Here is a 19,292-nt window from a genome sequence, read left to right as displayed (position 1 = left end):
GCATGTCGGGTCAGTTCAGCTAGCTACCAGAGCATGTCGGGTCAGTTCAGCTAGCTACCAGAGCTTGTTGGGTCAGTTCAGCTATCTACCAAAGCTTGTTGGGTCAGTTCAGCTAGCTACCAAAGCTTGTTGGGTCAGTTCAGCTAGCTACCAGAGCTTGTCGGGTCAGTTCAGCTAGCTACCAAAGCTTGTTGGGTCAGTTCAGCTAGCTACCAGAGCATGTCGGGTCAGTTCAGCAAGCTACCAGAGCATGTCGGGTCAGTTCAGCTAGCTACCAGAGCTTGTTGGGTCAGTTCAGCTAGCTACCAAAGCTTGTCAGGTATGAAATGGTAAATGAAAACGGTTTGGAATAATGTCTTGCCCTCTTGTCTGACCCTTGAGAAAACTGCCAACCCTACACTTAGTCATGACACATCTTAATGTGGACTACGTCTGACTAAATGTCAGAGAGCTGCTCGCATGAATTTCTGATTAGCTGATGGGGGTGAAACCTTTTATAGGACTTTGTGCCTAAATGTAATTTCAGAGACACTTGCCGCCACATAGAATAATGGCTCCTAAAATTCCCTGCAAATCAACAGATGGAAAAACACATGGAAAAACACTAACATTAGTATGACAGCTGCTGTTGAACACATGGATATCTACATACAGTAGACACAAACATAAGATGGGTCTCGTCTCCACAATTCAGAAGGTAATACATCTTCTAGAGCCACATTCAATCACAATTCACCAAGAATAACCAATGACTGTCTTGTGTAGGGGAATGTTGTGTTTATGAGAAAATACCTCCACCTTCTGCCAAAAAACGCAACATCTGTCAACAGTGTAAGACGTCATGACATTCTAAAGACCCCAGAGGAGCAAAATACATTGACTGGACCAACAACCCCAAAATATTAGGTACCAGACTAAGTATGCAAAAATATAGGCAACATTTCATCAACTCAACTACTGTAACAGCCTACATCGAGATAAATATGTAAAGATACTGCAATATATATACAAATATACCACTAACCTTGACCTTCAAGAATACACACTGAACCCTGGAGAAACAAACCAGAATCTACAATTCCCTAATCTCCATAACATGCAAAACTACAGAACTACATCACTGTCAATCATTTTAGGAGTTGTGGTGAAATAACTTATCATTATATGGGAAGAGATGGATAACATAGACAACACTTCTGAAAAACACCGTGACATACACAAAGAGAAGAAATCATCACCAGATAATAGATGGCTAACAATAATAATAATAATAATAATAATAATAATACATTAAATAAGAATATTAAGTAATAAGAATATAACCAAATAGACTAGTTAAAAGGTCAAACTAAACAGTAACAAAAACATTGGTTTGATGGTCAATTCAAAGCAAGCACAACAATGCACACATAGAAAAATGAAGGGGGAAGGAGAAAGACGTTATGACAAGTGAAGTAATAATGCTGCAGCTATTACTACCTGGACAGGGGACAGTGTTATTGCAAACCCTTGACTCTCTTAAAGGACCGCTGCAGTGTGTTCCGTATGGTGAACCACATGTTCTTGTTCGCACCTGCGACCCTTGGCCGCATGAAACTGAGCATGAGCTCCACTGGGACCACTCCTCTGCACCAGATTCACCTGTGTGGAGGGAGAAGGGTGACACCAGTTAAATGCAGCAACACGGTCACATGATCAACCCAGGGGGTGGGGCTACAGTGGGCGGGGCTATACTGGGGTGGAGCTTTCTGCCGGGGCTGGGTTTCAAGGTAGAGCAATGGGGGAGGAGTTATTCTAAACCCGAAGCTACGTTAATGGGGAGGGATATTAACCTAGTTAACTTTAATATTGAACCAAATAGACATGTTTCACCTTTATGTGATCTTTGATAAATGTTTAATAAGAGAGAAGACCACGACTCTGTTGGTCATTGGCCCCATATCTCTTGATCCAGTTCCTTTGATTTCCCATTCATCATTTTGTAAGTTTTGTTGTATTGTGATTGAAGGGAACAAGAACCTTTATGACTAGTAATTGGTCAAAAAGCTGTTTGTTCAAAAACCTTGTCTGGCTCCCATGAACGGAGTCTCAAGTAGAATTAAAACATCTTATTGTGTCATAGTAAAGTACAAATGGTTTGGAGGAACTGTACAGATGGATCATAGTAAAGTCCCAAATGGTTTGGAGGAACTGTACAGATGGATCATAGTAAAGTCCCAAATGGTTTGGAGGAACTGTACAGATGGATCATAGTAAAGTCCCAAATGCTTTGGAGGAACTGTACAGATGGATCATAGTAAAGTCCCAAATGGTTTGGAGGAACTGTACAGATGGATCATAGTAAAGTCCCAAATGGTTTGGAGGAACTGTACAGATGGATCATAGTAAAAGTCCCAAATGGTTTGGAGGAACTGTACAGATCGAGAATAATAAAGTCCCAAATGGTTTGGAGGAACTGTACAGATGGATCATAGTAAAGTCCCAAATGGTTTGGAGGAACTGTACAGATGGATCATAGTAAAGTCCCAAATGCTTTGGAGGAACTGTACAGATGGATCATAGTAAAGTCCCAAATGGTTTGGAGGAACTGTACAGATGGATCATAGTAAAGTCCCAAATGGTTTGGAGGAACTGTACAGATGGATCATAGTAAACGTCCCAAATGGTCTGGAGGAACTGTACAGACGCATCATAGTAAAAGTCCCAAATGGTTTGGAGGAACTGTACAGATGGATCATAGTAAAGTCCCAAATGGTTTGGAGGAACTGTACAGATGGATCATAGTAAAGTCCCAAATGGTTTGGAGGAACTGTACAGATGGATCATAGTAAAGTCCCAAGTGGTTTGGAGGAACTGTACAGATGGATCATAGTAAAAGTCCCAATGGTTTGGAGGAACTGTACAGATGGATCATAGTAAAGTCCCAAATGGTTTGGAGGAACTGTACAGATGGATCATAGTAAAGTCCCAAATGGTTTGGAGGAACTGTACAGATGGATCATAGTAAAAGTCCCAAATGGTCTGGAGGAACTGTACAGACGCATCATAGTAAAAGTCCCAAATGGTTTGGAGGAACTGTACAGATGGATCATAGTAAAGTCCCAAATGGTTTGGAGGAACTGTACAGATGGATCATAGTAAAGTCCCAAATGGTTTGGAGGAACTGTACAGATGGATCATAGTAAAGTCCCAAGTGGTTTGGAGGAACTGTACAGATGGATCATAGTAAAGTCCCAAATGGTTTGGAGGAACTGTACAGATGGATCATAGTAAAGTCCCAAGTGGTTTGGAGGAACTGTACAGATGGATCATAGTAAAGTCCCAATGGTTTGGAGGAACTGTACAGATGGATCATAGTAAAGTCCCAAGTGGTTTGGAGGAACTGTACAGATGGATCATAGTAAAAGTCCCAATGGTTTGGAGGAACTGTACAGATGGATCATAGTAAAAGTCCCAAATGGTTTGGAGGAACTGTACAGACGCATCATAGTAAAAGTCCCAAATGGTTTGGAGGAACTGTAAAGATGGATCATAATTGACACTAAGCATTTGTCAGATTTATTCTGAAGGACATTTATTCAAAGATCACAGCAAAGCTCCACATCACAGGCCCCAGTGTTACTTCTGATCACATTAAGGGATTCGGCCATTTACCTGACTAAAAGGTGTTACATCTTACAGCTACATTTCATCTTCATCTTTCATACTGACACATGCATCAATAAAACCAAATGAAATGTTTCAAAAAGCTCTATAAAATGTAAAAGAACATGGTTGCATGCAAGAAGGACATCTACTAGTGAAATAAAAGTTCAACTTGAATGGAGAGTTAATAAATGAGAAGTCTAGAGTATGGATCCCACAGCAGTGTTACAGCACTACAGTCTACAGTGCAGTTTCCTTGACAACCAGAGAGGATCTAACTCCAATGCATATTAATTAGTGTTTGATCACAATTTGTGAAAACATGTTTTTTTTTAAATTGCCCGTTTATATTTTTCTTAAGAGTACTAGGGAAACGAGAGGGAAGAAAAACTCCCCTTTTCATTTTATTCAGAAGATCACAGCTTGTTGCATGGAGCTTGTTGCATGGAAGTAACATTCACAGTGCCAGTTTGCATGGGGTTCATAAAATACTATTTTTCCAAACAGCAGAATGTGACAAAAGGTCTGCTGGTGTGTCACACTCCTATTATGACGTGTTTTAACTGTTGCTACTGAATATTTACATGTACACTAGTCAACTGTCTCTAGAACCAAACAGTTAGATAAAAAGGTTGTTTCTAGAACCTAAAAGGATTCTTCAGCTGTCCCCATATGAGAACCCTTTGAAGAACATTTTTGGTTCCATTTTCGACAGAGGGTTTTACATGGAACTCAAAAGGGCTCTACCTGGGACCAAAAAGGGTTCTACCTGGAATCAAGAAGGGGTATCCTATGGGGACAGCCAAAGAACCCTTTTGGAACCCTTCTTTCTAGGAGTGTATACCAAGTATACCAGTTTAATTCTCAGAGGTACAACTTCATACACTGATTGTATATAAACACATGTGGAGTGAATTTGCTTATGTGTGTGCCGTTAGGTGGTAATTCCCAATAACAAAAGCATTGCCTTATTGACAGCGAAGGTCCACAATGCATCAGTATGTCCTGGGTGAGGCCTTTCAATGTAAAAATATGATAATGTCACAAATCCAAAAGCCATGAAATGCTGAATAAATGGAATAAATGCTAACCTTGGTTATGCTAACACCCTTGGCATTGAGCTAAGTAGGTCGGGTGAATAGAACAATCCAAGATAGCGTAGTTGTGTGTTAGAAAGCAAGAAGACAACGTTCAAATATTTTGATTACAGTTTAAGATGTACGTGTGATGTTCAATTTCAACGAGGCTTTATTTGCATAAGAGATTTGGAAATTTCAGCTCTGAATACATTTATATGTAATTGAAATCTTATGAAGATTTCCTCCGTATTGCGTCACTAAGCTGCAGTATAATAGGACTGATATAGATTGATTCAACCCAATAGGAATATACTGTAAACCCTATTATATATAATTGGTCTGATCAGAATTATAATAGACTATGAAAGGTGGATCAATTGGTAAGATGAAGAAGTACAAGGAGAGTCAATTAGGCAATCTAAGAATGGAAGAACTGAAGAGCAAAGTGATGGGGTCCATAAGAGATAAATAACACACTCCCACAGCGTGTTGGAATGGAGACATGCTGTTAGGATTTAGTAAACAACAAAGTGGATTTGCAAATTAAAATGAAAGTAAGGCAGGTGTGTTGATCAATGTCACAGATTTAAAAGGAACAACAAATGAGGTGAAATTGGGTTAAAAATAAATAAATTAAAAGCCAAACAAACAATTAACGGAACCCAGAAACATGTATTTTTTTTAAACGAAATTAGAAAGAAAAGGGGGGAAAAAAAAGAAAAAAAAGAATAGTCTTTATGGCAGTCCATTTGGATTGAGCCTAGAAACCCTCTATGTGGATCTGGAGCAGCAATAAAGATGCTTTTCAATTCATTTCTATCCTCCTGCAACTTTAGAATGGATACAATCATCACTATATTTTAGTATATTCGACTGGTTTAAGTTAAGATTTTTGTTTATTTATCTTACATTAAACATTATTTATCAAACCCATTTTTTATTCAGTATGCGTTTCACTCTTGCCGAAGGCAGTAGGAGTTGTCGATGAAGGACATTTTTCAAATGTTATTAGGCACATTTTTAAGGATATTATTAACTGTGACAGGGCACAATTTTACCTAGCCTTTAATATTTGAGAAACGAGTAATGCACTTGCCAACTCGCTGTGTAACAACAAATGAACAGAGACCCAGGGAGCCCAATTCTAGTTGTTATTCTAAGTAAATACTCAAAGGGAAAAGGAACATTTGTCTAGTGGGTTTTAATGTGAATAGCAACAGAAGAAGGAGGAGGTAGTAGGAGGTTATTAAAATACAGAAACATTGTCACCTAAAAGGTGCAGCACAAGAAAGAGCATGCAAGTGACCTAGATGACATTAAGTTTATAGTTAACAAAATAAAAGGTGAAAGAAACATAACTATTGTATTACCAGTTTGTGCCATAAATTTAGCAGATTCAGCTTGCTCCTGCAGGGCCTTTGTGTCAAAGACTGATCTGGGTCGCTGACTTTTTACAGTATGTTCGCCGATCATTCCATATTCTAGAGACAAAATAGAGGTTCAATGAAAGCTAGGCTTTAACAGTAGGAATCTTCCAGAGACACAAAATAAAAGGTATTACAAACTGTTTTTCAACGATAGATGCGTAGTAAAAAAACTGCAGTACTGTACATGGCTAGAAACAAAGATCATACAAGAGTAAATATATATATTTAACTTGTCATTTTAACTTTAAAGCATAGGAAGAAACAATGCATCGTATTTATAACGAACGTGGGTGAGTTGGGAGGAGTATTAATTGACTTTAAAAGCACAGCTTAAGACACATAGCAAACATGCAAATTTGATAAGACACTATTACTTCCCATAGTCCCTGAAGCCCCACCCCCTCCCTCCCAACCCCTACCACCCCCAAACCACCCCCTCCCTCCCAACCCCTACCACCCCCAAACCACCCCCCAAGAAAAAGAAAAAAGAAAATGAAAGTAAGAATGTGTAAGCTATCTGGAAGCCACAGAGGAGGGGGTCAGGGTCATGAACATAACATGATACTATTGATCCACAGTTTCTTTAACAGATTCCAGACATTTTGTTTTTGTAATTAGTTGAGCTCAGTAGAATATTTGTCCATCCCAAATGGCACCCTATTCCCTACATAGTTCCCTATGGGCCCTGGTCAATAGTGGTGCACTATGTAGGTGATAGGGTGCCATTTTGGACACAGACTATGAGTCTGGGAAATTTATCAATTTATAATAATTTAACATCATAAGTTCTATTAACTGAGAAATGTATTCTGAGCTGTCTGATTATAATTGTTACTCCATTTGTTGTTGTCCATTAATACATGGGTGATGCGATATGTTTGGCCGCATAGGTTTTTAGTCCCGGTGAAGGGGTGTAACAAATTTCGCAACAAATGTCCTTTTTTATTCAAAAACTTGACTAGCATGCCGACGCAAAGCTAGAGTATGTGTTTTCTTCAATCCGTTTGGAGTAGTATGCACTGCAGGTGATATGCGTTACACGACAGACACCTCACATGGCAGGTGTGTGTTAGTACTGTGGAGTAAACTATACATACATCATCGTCTGTGAGGATGTTTGGGGTTATATTTTCTGGAGTAGTGACGTTGTTTGGGGTTATATTGTCTGGAGTAGTAAGGATGTTTGGGGTTATATTGTCTGGAGTAGAGAGGATGTTTGGGGTTATATTGTCTGGAGTAGAGAGGATGTTTGGGGTCATATTGTCTGGAGTAGTAAGGATGTTTGGGGTCATATTGTCTGGAGTAGTGAGGATGTTTGGGGTCATATTGTCTGGAGTAGTGAGGATGTTTGGGGTCATATTGTCTGGAGTAGTGAGGATGTTTGGGGTCATATTGTCTGGAGTAGTGAGGGTGTTTGGGGTCATATTGTCTGGAGCAGTGAGGATGTTTGGGGTCATATTGTCTGGAGTAGTGAGGATGTTTGGGGTTATATTGTCTGGAGTAGTAAGGATGTTTGGGGTCATATTGTCTGGAGTAGTGAGGATGTTTAGGGTTATATTGTCTGGAGTAGTGAGGATGTTTGGGGTCATATTGTCTGGAGTAGTAAGGATGTTTGCGGTCATATTGTCTGGAGTAGTGACAATGTTTGGGGTTATATTGTCTGGAGTAGTGAGGATGTTTGGGGGCATATTGTCTGGAGTAGTGACAATGTTTGGGGTCATATTGTCTGGAGTAGTGAGGATGTTTGGGGTCATATTGTCTGGAGTAGTGAGGATGTTTGGGATCATATTGTCTGGAGTAGTGAGGATGTTTGGGGGCATATTGTCTGCCGTCTCAGATCTGATGCAGTATTTCTCCCAGTAGGTAATGTACTGTATGTATGTGTGATGGGTATGGGTGGGCAGTGTCAAAGAGGAGAGAGGCACACTGACTAGAACTAAGTACCAGTACAACACAGCCATGCTTTTGATACTAATCGGGAATCACAACAGAACCAGCAATAATCCAACACCAAGAACCACTGAGTATTGGAAAACCCATACAAAGAACCCCTTTCAGACTACTAAGCCGAGCCAAGCTGAGCTGTACTGTGCTGGCCTGGTACTCATCCTGGTTACTCATCCTGCCATCACCATAGCTGATGAAACCGTGCTGGAAAAGGACAATGTGAGGGGGAAATACCAGAACCAGCACAGTAAGGTTCAGGTAGGCACGGTGTGGTGAAAGAGCATAGATTTCCAAATCTGGTTCATATTACTGTTCTGATGAGGTGGCCATTAGTATACGTTGTAATGAAACCAGTCATTGGCAGAAGGTAACCTGGAGAGTTAATAACCGGGACGTGATTGTCATCACGATGATTCATGATCACCGCTATACACCAGGACATGTCACATACATAATGTAGATGTTCCTGATCTCTCAACGCTGTCTTAAATGGTCTCTGACACATTTCTAAAGACCCAGGAAGGAGCATTGATGGGGAATGTTGCCCTTGACTTGAATCAAGTGGGTGAAACAGCTTTATGTGGGTGTATGTTTTCCCTGGCAGCTTGACTGCATCCTCCTGTTCCAACCTGTTTGATTCCATTTCAATAAACACATTATGAAGTAGGACTCATCGTGGGTTGCTAAGGTTATTCTGGACAACATCCATCATCTTTAAAGACAGCTAGAATATTAAGGCACCTTGAGGTAATGTTCTAGCCTTCACCAGAACACATTCTACCTCAACAGGTTATACTATGGGACGTTGTTAATACAATTAAATCAAAGTTATTTCAGTAGCACTTCAGCATAACCTCATTTTTAGAACGGTGACTCGATTGTATCATTCAATTCAATTCACTTGTAATTAACCCCAAAATCACCTAACACTTGGGGCAAAATCCTCACAATAAACTCTTGACTTCGTAAAGAACTACTTTTAGCGTTCTTGTATTTCGAGTTCTTGATCTCTCTGTCTTTAGTAATTGTGTATCATGTCAATCAGGAACAAACATGATGATGTATTTTTACAGTCTCACATTTCTTTCTTGTGATGGCTTTTTGTGATGGGACATTCTGTTAATATTATGACGAGTAGAAGAAACAAGACTGTGTGTGTGTGTGTGTGTGTGCGTGTGTGTGTGTGTGTGTGTGTGTGTGTGTGTGTGTGAGCTCCAATGCCTCGTCAAAACCACATCACATCAATGGTTGTCAAAGAGTCTTGGTACGATGGACTGAACCACATCTCAGGAGAAGGAGATGGTCCCCACACACAATGTACTGAGTTACCTCTGGTGATGAATGGTGATAGTCACTATCTAGATTAAAGTCTGACCAGACCAGGCCAGACACCTAGCTGTCGGGACATTGTCCCAGATACTTGATGGGAATGGATCGACCTCTCTCTCTCTCTCTCTCTCTCTCTCTCTCTCTCTCTCTCTCTCTCTCTCTCTCTCTCTCTCTCTCTCCCTGTCTCTCTCTCTCACCCCCTCCCCTCTCTCTCTCTCTCTCTCTGCGCCTTACTCAGACAATAACCCTATCCCGAAAAAGCAATGGACTGAGCCATCTTTTGCACCCACAGCTTACAGATGATGATGTGTTGCTTGTAGATTTATACGGTATTATATATTGTGAAAGGCTAGCAGTGCATCATTACAGTCCAGGTAGGTAGGGGAGCAGAGCAGAGCGGAGCCCAAAGCAAAAACAGGGTACCATGGAAATGTGGTGCAACATAAGCACAATGAGGTAAAATGGATGAGCAGGCGCTGCACAGCAGTCAAGGTCCAAGCTATTCAAAAGGCTATTCAAAAAAACATTACATCGATGCCTGTGCTTAAAGGGCTGGATCAGACAAATGACAATTTAACCTTGTTTATGGATAACTACCAAATAATCTGTGGATCTGCAGTATGGGGTCAGTGACCCAAAATATGGCTTACTAGTGTATTTAACATTATCATTGTTGCATGGAAACGGATGGGAGTGGATGGATCTTTCTGTTAGCATTCTTCAGGTAGCTCACCTACATCGACTCACTTCAAACCACGTTCTACAGGAACATGCTGCCTTTTAAGGTTGTATGTATTTACACCATTTTCAACACTGTCGCTATTAGCTAGGGGTCAAAGTACTTTGAAAAGAAGCAGGTTTGTTATTTATAGCCTGGCATATACTGTACAATGGTAGAGAAATCATTATACGCCTACATAGATTTCTATTCCCAAAGTCAATAATGACTGAATAGCATGATGACATCTTAACATCCACTACAGAATACAATACATTCATGAGCCAAGTGCCAGCAAAAGACAAGTACTGTCATGAAGAAAAGACAAACCCTCACACAGAGATGGTGATGGCTGGGAATGCTATTTGCTCAAATAATCCACTTAAATCTGTCTTCAATATTGCACAGCAGACCTGGGTTCAAGTACTATTTGAAAACATTTCAGACACTTCATCTCTGCTTGACTGAGTTGGCCTGGCTTAATGGACCAACGGAATAGTCCCAAAACTGCAAATCTCACCCACCTAGCCCCTAAAGGCAAAGGCAAATTTTTAAAGTATTTTCGAGGATTTCAAATAGTTTTTAAACCCAGGTCTGCTGTACAATAAGTAATCCGTTACCTGATTTCACATGCAAATCCCTAGTAGCAACTGAAGGTTAACCTCAATGACACGAACAGACTGGCAAAGCATCGTGTGTTTCCCAAATGGCAACCTATTCCCTATATAGTGCATTTATTTTGACCAGAGCCCTTTGGTACACTAAATGGAGAAAAGGGTCCCATTTGGGACACAGCCATGGTTTACAGTCCTGAAGATGGTACAGCACAACATTACAGTTGTTACTGTCTGCGTCCATTAATAGAAGGGGTGAGAGGAGAGACGGAAGAAGTGCTGACCAGGGGATATGTTTATGGTGGGTCTCAGTCAGGACAGTATCTTATAATGTAGGTGTGACTGTGCTATGAAGATACATCTGTACTGTATACAGGGAGATGATTGGGTGGCATTCAAGGACAACCCCTCACCTTTAATATTGCAGATAGGTTGTGGCTTACATCAATTGTCTGCATCATTTCCAATCCCCATATATATATTTTTTTTTTTTGGGGGGGGGGGGGGGGCGTGGTATATCATATATATATATTTTTTTTTTTTTATATATTTTGCTTCATTATTTTCCCCTAACCCTACCACCCCTCCCCTAATTGGAGTAAACTAATAGACAACAACACTTAGGCTTCTACTTCCAGCGTATACATACTATATTCATTTTACAGACACAGTATATTTTACACTAGTTATCTTTTGTTTGTTTTTAGTCCCATCCTTCAACTCTGAACACCATCCAGTCCCATCCTTCAGCTCCCCTCAACCCCTCCCATCTATCTCTGAACCCCATCCAGTCCCATCCTTCAGCTCCCCTCAACCCTTCCCATCTATCTCTGATCACCATCCAGTCCCATCCTTCAGCTCCCTTCAACCCCTCCCATCTATCTCTGAACACCATCCAGTCCCATCCTTCAGCTCCCCTCAACCCCTCCCATCTATCTCTAATCACCATCCAGTTTTGATTTCTATTTGCCATATATTGTTAAACTGTGCTGTTTCACAAAAGTTCTGAACCTATGATCTATTGATTCTGTCTCTTCGCAGCAAAATCTGCAGAGCTGGGATGGGTGTATCCCTCATACTCTGTATACAGTGTAACATTCTATTGGTTGCAAGAATTGTGTATAATTTTAATTGAAAAACTGAATCCAGTGACATTTTGTGTATCAGCTCACATGACATGGTACATCGAAAATCTCTTCCCAACTATTTAGCAATCTGTACGGCACAGCTGTCCATTTTTTGGTACATAAATGAAACTGATATACTTTTTTATTTATCACAATTTCTTTTAACCAATTTTCGTCTTTAATGCAGGGCCGACAGACAAGTCCTTTACTTTTCCCCCTTCCACTAGTTGGTTGTAATTTTGGATAGAGCAGACATTTCCATATATTTGTGTTAGCTGCATGTGTGACATTACACCACCAGTCTTCTTTATGAAATAATTTACAAAGATTATATATTTTTTTAAATGTTCTCCAAAAATATATATTTTTATGAATTAGTATATTTGAGTTTAGCCATAATATTTGTTCTGTCTTTTCTGGTGGATTAACTTCTTTGTGGTGGGCGGTATTCTGACGTCCAGATGAATAGTGTGCCCAAAGTAAACTGCCTGCTACTCAGGCCAAGAAGCTAGGATATGCATATCATTTGTAGATTTGGATAGAAAACCCTCTAAAATAATGTATGTGAGAATAACAGAACTCCTTTGGCAGGCGAAATCCCAAGGACAAACCATCCAGGAAATGTTTTTTTGAGTTCACTGTGATTTCAATTGTTTTCTATGGGAATGAGGCTCCTGGTTGCAGTTCCTATGGCTTCCACTAGATGTCAACAGTCTTTAGAAATTGGTATATGTTTTTCTTTTGAGTAATGAAGAAATAGCCCTTTCCTTTCTGGGTGTTGAGCCTAGTGGACTGTTTTGTTTGTGGCGCGCGACCTGGGGCTCGCTCCACTTTAATTTTATCCACTATTGAACACAGTATATTCCGTCTTAAATTAGATAAATTATTTAAGTTTTAAAATACCTAAAGTTGGATTAGGAAAGTTGTTTGAAATGTTTGGACCAAGCTTACAGGTAACTTATTAGATCATTTGTAGTCATGTTTGTTCGAGTTGGAACTGATGTTTTTCTGAATCAAACGTGACAAATAAATGGACATTCTGGGGATATAACAACATAATTTATCGAACAAAAGGACCATTTGTGATGTTTATGGGACATTTTGGAGTGCCAACAAAACAAGATCTTCAAAGGTAAGGCATGAATTATATGAGGCCCAGGGTCTCGAGCTTAATGATGAGTTTGGAGGGCACTATGGTGTTAAATGCTGAGCTGTAATTGATGAACAGCATTCTTACATAGGTATTCCTCTTGTCCAGATGGGTTAGGGCAGTGTGCAGTGTAATTGCGATTGCGTCGTCTGTGGACCTATTGGGGCGGTAAGCAAATTGGAGTGGGTCTAGGGTGTCAGGTACGGTGGAGGTGATCTGATCCTTGACTAGTCTCTCAAAGCACTTCATGATGACGGAAGTGAGTGCTACGGGGTGATAGTCATTTAGCTCAGTAACCTTAGATTTCTTGGGAGCAGCAACAATGGTGGCCCTCTTGAAGCATGTGGGAACAGCAGACTGGGATAGGCGTTGATTGAATACGTTCGTAAACACACCAGCCAGCTTGTCTGTGCATGCTCTGAGGAGGCGGCTAGGGATGCCGTCTGTGCCGGCAGGCTTGCAAGGGTTAACACGTTTAAATGTTTTACTCACGTTGGACATGGTGATGGAGAGCCAGCAGGTTTTGGTAGCGGGCCGTGTCAGTGGTACTGTATTGTCCTCAAAGCGAGCAAAGAAGTTGTTTAGTTTGTCAGGGAGCAAGACGTTGGTGTCCGCGATGGGGCTGGTTTTCTTTTTGTAATCCATGATTGACTGTAGACCCTGCCACATACGTCTTCTCTCTGAGCCATTGAATTGCGACTCTACATTGTCTCTATGCTGACATTTAGCTTGTTTGAGTGCCTTGCGGAGGGAATAGCTACACTGTTTGTATTTGGTCATGTTTCCAGTCGCCTGCCTTGATTAAAAGCAGTGGTTTGCGCTTTTAGTTTTGCGCGAATGCTGCCATTAATCCATGCTTTCTGGTAGGGGAAGGTTTTAATAGTCACTGTGGGTACGACATCACCGATGCACTTGCTAATAAACTCACTCACCGAATCAGCGTATACATCAATGTTGTTGTCTGAGGCTATTTGGAACGTATCCCAGTCCACGTGATCGAAGCAATCTTTAAGAATCAGATTGGTCGGACCATCGTTGAACAGACCTGAGCACGGGCGTTTCCTGTTTTAATTTCTGTCTATAGGCTGGGAACAACAAAATGTAGTCATGGTCAGATTTGCCGAAAGGAGGGCGAGGGAGGGAATTGTGTGCGTCGCGGAAGTTAGAGTAGCACTGATCCAGAATGCTGCCAGCCCTGGACGCGCATTCGATATGCTGATCAAATTTAGGGAGCCTTGTATTCAGATTAGCTTTGCTAAAATTCCCAGCTACAATAAATACAGCCTCAGGATATGTGGTTTCCAGTTTACATCGAGTCCAATGAAATTCTTTCAGGGCCGTCAAGGTATCTGTTCTGCAAATTCATATTAATTATGTAAATTAGCCTTTTAAATTTGTGTGGCTTGCCATTGCAAATAAAATGGAAAATGTTTTGCTCATATAATTTAAAAAAATAAGTTGCTAGGTATAGGAAAAGCCATAAGCAGATAGGTAAACTTGGATATGTCTAAAGAGTTAATCAGGGTGATTTTTCCACAAATAGACAGGTATTTTCCTTTCCATGGTAACAAGATAGTACCTATTTTTGCTAACGTTCTGTTAAAATGTTTTGTAGTGAGATGATTTCTTTATATTCGAGATATGAATACTGAGTATGTCCACTTCACTGTCAGAGCATTTTATTGGTAAAATTCAAATACATAATATAGTACACCTATCATAATTTGGTTGTAATCCAGAGAGGTTAGAAAAACGATCTAGACCCTCTATGAGGCTGTGGAGGGATCCAAATTGTGGATTTTAAAGAAAACCTTAATCATCAGCGTACAAGGACAACCCTACCTTCCTATCAGTTTTCAAGGACAACCCTACCTTACTATCAGTATTCAAGGACAACCCTACCTTCCTATCAGTATTCAAGGACAACCCTACCTTCCTATCAGTATTCAAGGACAACCCTACCTTCCTATCAGTATTCAAGGACAACCCTGCCTTCCTACCAGCATTCAAGGACAACTCTACCTTACTATCAGTATTCAAGGACAACCCTACCTTCCTATCAGCATTCAAGGACAACCCTACCTTCCTATCAGCATTCAAGGACAACCCTACCTTACTATCAGCATTCAAGGACAACCCTACCTTCCTATCAGCATTACTTTGGGTGCCTAACACGCAACAAAGTCACATTTATAGCCATCTATGGTTTAGGTTCAAAGTGGTTCAAAGGTTAAATATGTTTTTTTTGTTGGTATCTGCTAGATTGGGGGCCATTTTATGTGACATGCCTTAACATTATTTTGAGTTCATGGCCTGTAATTTGGGACTATACCAATGATTACGGCATCATTATAGATGACTGATTGCATGGTTACGGATAAAACCATGATTACAGCATACAAATTCATTGAACATTGATAATGGTGTTGTGGTGATATTGAAATTTGTCCATTTGGTTTAGGGGCTAGATTTCAATATTGGATTGGCCATGATCAGTCTCCTTCAAATAACAGTGGTAATATTTAGGAGAGGCAAATATTCATCAACACATTAATAGAATGTGTAGAAAATGCCATTTAGCAGACACTTTTATCCAAGGAGACTGGGTGGTCGCAGGAATCGCACCCACTATCTGGGAATTGCAAGTACCCTTTGCTCTAAAAACGGAGATATTAATGTGTTTTATTTATTTATCAGAAAGCTCAGTGGACATGGCTAAACAGGAAGCTCAGTGGACATGGCTGAACAGGAAGCTCAGTGGACATGGCTAAACAGGATGCTCAGTGGACACACCTGAACAGGAAGCTCAGTGGACACACCTGAACAGGAAGCTCAGTGGACAGGCCTGAACAGGAAGCTCAGTGGACATGCCTGAACAGGATGCTCAGTGAACACACCTGAACAGGAAGCTCAGTGGACACACCTGAACAGGAAGCTCAGTGGATAGGCCTGAACAGGAAGCTCAGTGGACATGCCTGAACAGGATGCTCAGTGAACACACCTGAACAGGAAGCTCAGTGGACACACCTGAACAGGAAGCTCAGTGGACAGGCCTGAACAGGAAGCTCAGTGGACAGGCCTGAACAGGAAGCTCAGTGGACACACCTAAACAGGAAGCTCAGTGGACATGGCTGATGTTCAGGTCACTGTTCTCACCGCTTATATACCCATATGCTCCTCGTATTGTTTAATGGCCTATGAATTACAATCGCCATGACAGGGTCGATAACAACTGGGAGATTCCCTTGTTCCCCAAAGTCCCTCGTAGAGAACCAGACAACAACCCTTTCTCTGTAATCCCCATTCATCATGTGACCAGGGATGTAGTGGTAAAAAACAGATGGTTGAATCCTGAGCATCATGGGTAAATAAGAGGGTAATTCAAAAAACAAGGTTAACACGATTCCCAAAATGAAATAGATTTGTAAACTGAATGGAGTTATACCTTATACCCACTACTTCCACACAAATACAACATGGGTCTAGACTGCACCTCTACTGCACTCTATACATGTCTTCTCCTTTTATTGTCTATAGCTAGCTACTGCTGTCATGTTTGACCCTTCCATTGACTTCTGTCCCAACAGCAGTTTCCCATCACGTAGCTACAGTATCTCTGTCCCAACAGCAGTTTCCCATCACTTAGCTACAGTATCTCTGTCCCAACAGCAGTTTCCCATCACTTAGCTACAGTATCTCTGTCCCAACAGCAGTTTCCCATCACTTAGCTACAGTATCTCTGGCCCAACAGCAGTTTCCCATCACTTAGCTACAGTATCTCTGTCCCAACAGCAGTTTCCCATCACTTAGCTACAGTTTCTCTGTCCCAACAGCAGTTTCCCGTCACTTAGCAACAGTATCTCTGTCCAAACAGCAGTTTCCCATCACTTAGCTACAGTATCTCTGTCCCAACAGCAGTTTCCCATCACTTAGCTATAGTATCGCTGTCCCAACAGCAGTTTCCCGTCACTTAGCTACAGTATCTCTGTCCCAACAGCAGTTTCCCGTCACTTAGCTACAATATCGCTGTCCCAACAGCAGTTTCCCGTCACTTAGCTACAGTATCTCTGTCCCAACAGCAGTTTCCCATCACTTAGCTACAGTATCGCTGTCCCAACAGCAGTTTCCCATCACTTAGCTACAGTATCTCTGTCCCAACAGCAGTTTTCCATCACTTAGCTACAGTATCGCTGTCCCAACAGCAGTTTCCCGTCACTTAGCTACAGTAGCTCTGCACTCCGTTCCCCGACTGGGACGTACGGTTTAGTCCAGTCTGTTTTTAATTTCATTTACGCTGTGATTCTGTTGGGCAGAAGCTTTAAGGTAGGAGGACCACTTGTTCATGCTGTCCGCCCCCATCCCTTTCCATTCAGTCCTGCCTACCCTGCAGAATAGAATGGATGTGGAGGAGAGAGAGAGAGAGAAGGTTGGAGCCAGATAGCAGAGAGACAGACGTTACCATCAGTGACACTCATCTTGATACACAAGTCACATCTGTGGGTGGGTGTGTCTGTGTGTGTGGGGGGGGGTGGGGGGGGGGTCAAGATGGCTGGTAGTGAGTATCAAGATGGCTGATCACAGGTAATGAGTATCAAGATGGCTGATCACAGATAATGAGTATCAAGATGGCTGATCACAGGTAATGAGTATCAATATGGCTTATCACAGGTAGTGATTATTCATATGGCTGATCACAGGTCATGAGTATCAAGATGGCTGATCACAGGTAGTGATTATTAATATGGCTGATCACAGGTCATGAGTAACAAGATGGCTGGTCACAGGTAATGAGCATCAAGATGGCTGATCACAGGTAATGAGTAACAAGATGGCTGATCACAGGTAATGAGTAACAAGATGTCTGATCACATGTAATGAATATCAAGATGGCTGATCACAGGTAATGAGTATCAAGATGGCTGATCACAGGTAATGAGTATCAAGATGGCTGATCACAGGTAGTGAGTATCAAGATGGCTGATCACAGGTAATGAGTATCTGGGACAAAATGAGTCCAGGCGTCTAAAACCGTTGTCATGGTTTTATGACTATGATCCACTGACTGCAACCAGGACTAGGTATTAACACTAAGCCTATGATCTCCTGAGCCCCAGAGAGACCTCCCCACTATGTGAGAGACATTTCATTTGCAGGTCCACCTTCAACAGTGTGTGTGTGCGGACGTGTTCCATGTGTAATTTTACTGAGAGGCAGTCAAAGCCTGGCCTCTTAGCCGATGAGGCGGATGACGGATGTGTCTAACCTTGCATGAAATGAGCCTTTACCCAGAGGAGGGCCTTATAAGCAGCTTCCGTCAGAGGCTGCTCCTCCCTTTGTTCCTCTCCTCCGCTCCTCTGTTCCTCTATTCCCTTCTCTTGTCCCAGCTCTGTCCCTGCTGGACTGACTGTCTCTCCTCCTCTTCCCACTCCTCCATTCTCCTCTCCTTTTACCTCATCTCTTCTCTTCTCTTCTCCTCCATTCCCTTCCCTGACCCAGCTCCATCCCCATGACTGTCTGGTTGACTCCTCTCCTCTCTTCTCCTCTCTCCTCTCCTCCCCCTCCTCAGCTCCCCTTGTATCCTCCTCTCCTCTCTTCTCCTCTCTCCTCTCCTCCCCCTCCTCAGCTCCCCTTATATCCTCCTTTCCTCTCTCCTCTCCTCCCCCTCCTCAGCTCCCCTTGTATCCTCCTCTCTTCTCCTCCATTCCCTTCCCTGGCCCAGCTCATCCCCATGCCTGTCTGGCTGACTCCTCTCCTCTCTTCTCCTCCATTCCCTTCCCTGGCCCAGCTCATCCCCGTGCCTGTCTGGCTGACTCCTCTCCTCTCTTCTCCTCCATTCCCTTCCCTGACCCAGCTCCATCCCCATGCCTGGCTGGCTGACTGACTGACTGTCTGTAAGGCTGGTACAATTTCAGCTCTTAATGAGAACTATTAATTACTGCTGCAGTTTGAAGAGTAGGAGCTCCCGGAATAGAGGATGGAGGATAGACGGAGGAATAAGATACAGGGCTCCAAACGAAAAGGGAGTGATAGGGATACCTCTTCCTCATCAGTCAGTCAGTCAGTCACTCAGTCAGTCAGTCTGTCAGTCTTAGCAGTGGAAGCACCAGTTCTCAGCAGACAACTACTGAGGGAGAGAGTCCACTGAAAAGTGGGTGATCAAGTCAAGTTTATAGGAGATTGTTTATTTACAACTGGTTTCACAGACCCTTACAGACACCTCCAGGACTATTTCAAACCATGTCTATGAAAACAAGAC

The 19,292-nt window shown here is 41.8% G+C and overlaps 1 protein-coding gene across 5 annotated transcripts in view; it reads right to left on the bottom strand.

Moving 5' to 3' along the window:
* Positions 1–19,292, bottom strand: part of LOC118966047 (adhesion G protein-coupled receptor B3-like) — a 168,534-nt gene that overhangs the window by 31,753 nt on the left and 117,489 nt on the right. For 4 of the 5 annotated variants that reach the window (XM_036987983.1, XM_036987989.1, XM_036987979.1 and 1 more), the window contains exons 3-4: positions 6,095–6,205; positions 1,480–1,641 (exon numbers count right to left, since the gene is read on the bottom strand). The exons of the other annotated variant lie outside the window; for it this stretch is intronic. In XM_036987983.1, the coding sequence (XP_036843878.1) occupies positions 1,480–1,641; positions 6,095–6,205 (273 nt within the window). The remainder of the gene's footprint in view (positions 1–1,479; positions 1,642–6,094; positions 6,206–19,292) is intronic. 5 annotated transcript variants of the gene reach the window in all.

This window comes from Oncorhynchus mykiss, chromosome 1 (genome assembly GCF_013265735.2).
Source record: "Oncorhynchus mykiss isolate Arlee chromosome 1, USDA_OmykA_1.1, whole genome shotgun sequence".
NCBI lineage: Eukaryota > Metazoa > Chordata > Actinopteri > Salmoniformes > Salmonidae > Oncorhynchus > Oncorhynchus mykiss.
Note: the sequence above shows the minus strand (reverse complement) of the source record. Positions and strands in the feature narration are given on the sequence as shown.